The 5,630-nt window shown below is 33.2% G+C and overlaps 2 protein-coding genes across 2 annotated transcripts in view; both read left to right on the top strand.

The window, feature by feature from the left end:
- The window catches only part of LOC106681262 (uncharacterized), a 13,490-nt gene that overhangs the window by 548 nt on the left and 7,312 nt on the right, over window positions 1–5,630 (top strand). Inside the window, exons 2-4 of the mRNA XM_067044712.1 lie at window positions 366–494; window positions 562–803; window positions 1,838–2,008. Of these exons, the coding sequence (XP_066900813.1) occupies window positions 366–494; window positions 562–803; window positions 1,838–2,008 (542 nt within the window). The remainder of the gene's footprint in view (window positions 1–365; window positions 495–561; window positions 804–1,837; window positions 2,009–5,630) is intronic.
- Window positions 1,885–5,630, top strand: part of LOC106681265 (ankyrin-1) — a 36,758-nt gene continuing 33,012 nt past the window's right edge. Inside the window, exon 1 of the mRNA XM_067044723.1 lies at window positions 1,885–2,008. The gene's annotated coding sequence lies outside the window, so the exon portion shown is untranslated. The remainder of the gene's footprint in view (window positions 2,009–5,630) is intronic.

Raw genomic sequence — 5,630 nt, 5'->3', positions numbered from 1 at the left:
CGAGTCATTATTCCGTCCATCTTCGTAGGAGTAGTAGTTTTTATGACCATTTTCTAAAATATATAGGAAGATGGTCAGGGTTGCGGTCAAAGGAGAAACAAAAATAGTTTACAACTAGACCGCAACCCTAACCATCCTCCTATATATTTTAGAAAATGGTCATAAAAACTACTACTCCTACGAAGATGGACGGATTAATGAACAGATGTGTCAATTTACATAATATCTACAATAAATTAAATTTTCTCAATATTTTTATAGATAGTAGAATGTGGAAGGAGTAAGTCACTGATTTGTTAATAAATATTTTAAAAGATTATTAAACCCAAATTATTTTTAATTATAATAAATTTGACGCTTAACAGGTATACACTAACATCCTCAGGGAAATGGACTATTTGATGGAGGAATTTGGAGATACAGAAGGCCCTGTCTGGTGTGAATTCATTCATTACAATCAGTCTGGTTCAACAATAATCTTGGAGGACTTGAAGGTAACTATCGACAGCATGAGCCGCTAATTGATGTTGTAGAAATCTATTATGTAAAAATATTTTCCAGGCCTCAGGATTCGCGACCGTCAAGCGTACCGAAGGACAGAACCTAGAGCATGCAAGACTGGTCCTCAGGAGCCTTGGGAGATACCACGCGATGGGCAAAGTCTTGGAAGACAGAGGACTCATTTCCAAAGATAATTATAAACAGTTCGCAATGATATATGATGAAGTCCACTTTCAGAATACACTATATGCAGGGATTCGTGCTCTCGTGAAGGGAATGAGAGAAGGATGGGGAGAAGAATGGTAAATATTTAACAACTATTTATTGATAACAACGTTCTGGCCCATATTTGAGGCCTTCGTCAGGGCTGTCAGATTGAAACAGAGATGGTGTTGGGGTCAACCGTTGGTTAAAGATATTAACTGACCACCACCAGGACTATCTTCCTACAATCTACTTCGTATGCTCAACTATCTTCTTCCAATATAAACGGATTGAATAAATAACCTCAGTAGATAAGAGAACAAATATTTATCCAGTTTGAAAAAACATTTACATTCTAACATGTACTGTCAGAAATTCAAAGAATTTAGAAAAAATAAGTTTTAACAAATTAAGTCGTAGAATTTAATGAAAAATGACAAAAAAACGCATAAATAAAAGGTGTATTATAACACACAGTTTGATTGTTAACTTAACAATAATAATTTATTATACAGTAAATAAATTATAGCAATAAATTCATAAATTAAATTTGAAATGTTTTGTATTAAAGGTAATTATTGAAATAGAAAAAAACAAATAAAAATTAAAAAAGTTTTAGAAATAAAAATTTTTGTAATATAAAAAAGTGGCCAAAAATGGAGTGTTCTCGCTTCAAAGTAATGTGCCACAACTGAAATTATGTCAACTATACCGTTCGATTAACTTTCATGCGAACTTTATTGTTCGACGGGGCGGAACGCCACAGCGTTCTTTGACAGAGAGTTGATAAAAAAAAAATAATAATGAACTCCTAACGAACCCGTAGGATTGAGCCAATACCAGCAATCACCCTCTACATACATCCTTCCAGTGATGCCCCTCCAAACCCAATTCTTCTAAATAAGTTTTAAGGCAATCCTCCCATCTACGTTTCGGTCTACCCTTCGGACGTTTACCTGTCGGTTCAGTGTTTGTTAATATTTTAGGGATCCGCTCGTTACTATGCCCTACAGCCTTACACTCCCATCTTGTATGCCACAATGCCATGGCTTAAGAATTATATTTACTGGCTGTAGCTCCCTTAATTCAGTAAAAAAAATTAATGCATAGTAATTTTTTTTTATTTTTTCAGGAGTGAATATGCAAACAAACTAAGTCAAATATCTTTCGAGGAATATCTAAAAAGGATAAAAGACTGTGGAAACTTCGAAGAGAACACTTTTAAATGCCTCAACCATGGTGACTGTTGGAGCAACAACATGATGTTCAAACACAATTGGGAAGGAAAGCCCATTGAATTAAGGTAATAAGTAGCTTTTGCGTATTTAATGTAATTTAATTTTGTATGCCTACTAGATAATGGGGTAGTGGGATAGTTCAGTGGGAAAGAGACAATCCTGAAGAGCTCTCTCAATATAGTTAATACCTCTTCATGGGGTTATCGCGGTGGGTGTGTTAGATAGTCTTACTCCAATTGACAATTTGAGGTATTCTATACCTTAGCGCTTCGACAATGCGAGTTAATACAGATTAGATAGCTAATGAATGGACATGATGAATATTAAGGTTTCGATCCGTAAGTTCAAAGCTGGAAAACTTCGCTTCGCAGGGTACGAGTCTGCAATAGCGAAATGTGAGTCCTGGCTGGGTACCAGCTGTAGGTTCTGACGATACGAATAAAGGTGTAGGAAAACCTCCTCTTTCCTGCCCATCAGGATATGCCGCGAAATAAGACGCATCAGATCGTAAAGAGTTGAAAGAATACACTGCATTGCATTTGCTTACTATGTCGCAAGAGGGCACCAGTTCATCAGCAGCTCTAGGGTAATGATTCTGTTAAGAATATAAAGACCCGGCCTGTAAGAAGCTACTTTATTCTGAATCAGTATATTCTTTAAAATAATATATTTACAATTATGACAATACTGACTGACACGATTTATAAATTAAATTATTTACAACTATAAATCAATATGATACAGTATTTGAACAAGCATGGGTCGTTCTCTCTGTTGGGAAGCGATGATGTTAATTCTGGCTGTCGCTCATTGGTAGTGTCGCTACAGGGTCATACGATAAATCTAGCGGTTAAACTCAAATTCTGACCACATCATTTTAATTTTGGTAACCGTATGCCACTTATATTAGAGACTATGCATTTACCAAGATTAATAATATTTTGGTTTATTAAACTTTACCCAAGAGATCGTATACAATATCCACGTTTCCATCATCTATCAGTACTCACTTGGTACTGACACAGATTCATGGACCAGCATCCTATCACCAGTCACATTTAACCGGAGGGACCAATGATCTAATTGTGACATAACACTGTCGACGTGATGTGAGGATATTGCCACTCCTTACTCCATAGAGCATCTAGTGGAGGGTAGAGAATAGCAACAGATATAGTTCTAGAGTATAACACTGTGTACTTATAACAAAAATTTTCTAAAAAGTTTAAATACGAATGAGCAATTATTTAACTATCAAAAAAGCATTTCTAAAGATAGGGAGAACACATAAAGTGTTTTACTGGAAGATTATTGATTGACCGTGTGTATAGATGAATGGAATATGGTCCGGGTGCGGTAAAATAAAACAACTCAAATAGTAGAATTATACTATTTTATTGAGCCAACATTTCGCCCCACGTTGCAGGGCTTTTTTAAAATATATTTTAGCCCTGAAGTAGCCCTGCAACGTGGGGCGAAACGTTGGCTCAAAAAAATAGTATAATTCTACTATTTGAGTTGTTTTTTTTACCGCACCCGGACCATATTCCATTTTAGAATTACTTTCTCAAAATGCTACCGTTCTATTAAATGTCACTGAAAGGTAATTAAATTTTCTATAAAAAAAAATCTAGGGCGTGCGCACATCACAGAACTTACCAACAACATGCCTAACATAACAACAACATACATAATTTACCAACAACATACTACATTTTTACAAAATATTGCGAAGCCGTATAGATTTGATAGGAAGATTTCAGGCGGTCTCGGACTTACAGATAAGAAAAACTAAGAAGAAAGAAGGATAAAGAAATTGACAGAGAATAATACGCATGAATACTGGAAGACACTAATTTACTCTTCTCTTAATTCGTCTTACATATTGTTTTAATGTTTATTTGCATAGTTAGGATTAAGGCTGAAAGTATGCCTTGTTAAGCCATAACTTCGGATTTACCGATTCTAACTTCTCTCTCTACTATTTAGCTCACAACTACAAATACATTAGTTGGAAAAAGAAGTTGTGAATATTTAAAATATACTTATGTGTTTTAGGAGATGTAGAAAATTAAAATCTTATCGATTTTTAGAACACTCTCTAGGGTATAGATTTATTTTATCTTTTCTCATTCCAAACTGTATATACTGTATGAGGTTTTAGGAGATGCAGAAAATTTAAATGCTTTCAATTTCATGATTTTATGAACGCTCGCGTATCGGTTTCTCTTTAACTGATTTTCATTTTATCTTAGAAAACATAGAAAGGGACCTTAAATATGTTAGAGATCAGAAACGTTACAATAAATTGATGTGCGATTTTGAATATAGCATTTTCATTTTCTGCATCTCCTAAAACATATAAAGGGATGAGCATACTACTCATCAGAAAATCTAAAATAAAACCATGCTCCAGCATACAATCTCAAAATCGATGTTATTTTCATTTTCTGTGTCACAAGAAATATACAAAGAGACCTTAATATGTTAGAAATTATAAAAGTTACAATAAATCGATAGGTGATCTTGAATATAGCATTTTCATTTTTTGCATTTCCTAAAACTATAGAAGGATCCCAACATGTTAGAAATCAGAAGATTTGAAATAAATCGATACACGAGCGTGCGATCTTAACTCGATTGCATTTTCATTTCCTGCGTCTCAAAAAAACATATAAAGCGACCCTACGATAGGGATACAATCGATTTTATTATTGAACGTTCAGGTATAGATTTATTTTTTATTTTATAATTTCTACCATATTAGGACTCCCCTATATGTTTTCTAAGACGCATAAAATAAAAATTAGTTAAAACAAATCAGATACGTGAGCATTCGATCATAAAATATATAGTATTTTCTATATGTATATATAGTTGACCGTAAAAATTGATGTATAGGAAGATGGTCAGGGTTGCGGTCAAAGGAGAAACAAAAATAGTTTACAACTATTTATTTTCCTGTATAGGAAGATGGTCAGGGTTGCGGTCAAAGGAGAAACAAAAATAGTTTACAACTATTTATTTTCCGACGTTTCGCCCCACTTTTTAGGGCTTCATCAGGGCTAAAAGGATACAAAATGATACAATGATAAGAATAAAAATAAGTAACAATGGCAAGAGTAAAAATTTTTTATATAAAAATAGGTAAAATATACAGTTAAAAAATACAGAAGATGTACATAAAACAAAAACAATACGGGGTAGGGAAAAAAAAATTGAGATTAAATAAACGTCATGAAAAAATAATAATTATACATAAATAAGTAAAAATAAAGATATAAAAGAGCAAAGAAAAAGTCAAGACAACCTACCTGTTCAGAACAAACGGGTGAACAATAGGCAACAAAAAAAAATGTTTTACATTGTTTAATTGTTTTTACATTGTTTTATGTACATCTCCTGTATATTTTACGTATATTTATATAAAAAATGTTTACTTTTGCCATTGTTACTTATTTTTATTCTTATCATTGTATCTTATCTTTGTATTTTTATTCTTATCATTGTATCTTATCTTTGTATTTTTATTCTTATCATTGTATCTTATCTTTGTATTTTTATTCTTATCATTGTATCATTTTAGCCCTGATGAAGCCCTGCAAAGTGGGGTGAAACGTCGGAAAATAAATAGTTGTAAACTATTTTTGATTCTCCTTTGACCGCAACCCTGACCATCTTCCTATA

The sequence above is a fragment of the Halyomorpha halys genome, unplaced genomic scaffold (assembly GCF_000696795.3).
Source record: "Halyomorpha halys isolate HHAL.00 unplaced genomic scaffold, Hhal_1.1 Scaffold323.1, whole genome shotgun sequence".
Classification (NCBI taxonomy): Eukaryota; Metazoa; Arthropoda; class Insecta; order Hemiptera; family Pentatomidae; genus Halyomorpha; species Halyomorpha halys.
The sequence above is the reverse complement of the archived record's forward strand: the minus strand, read 5'-3'. Positions and strand labels throughout refer to the sequence as shown.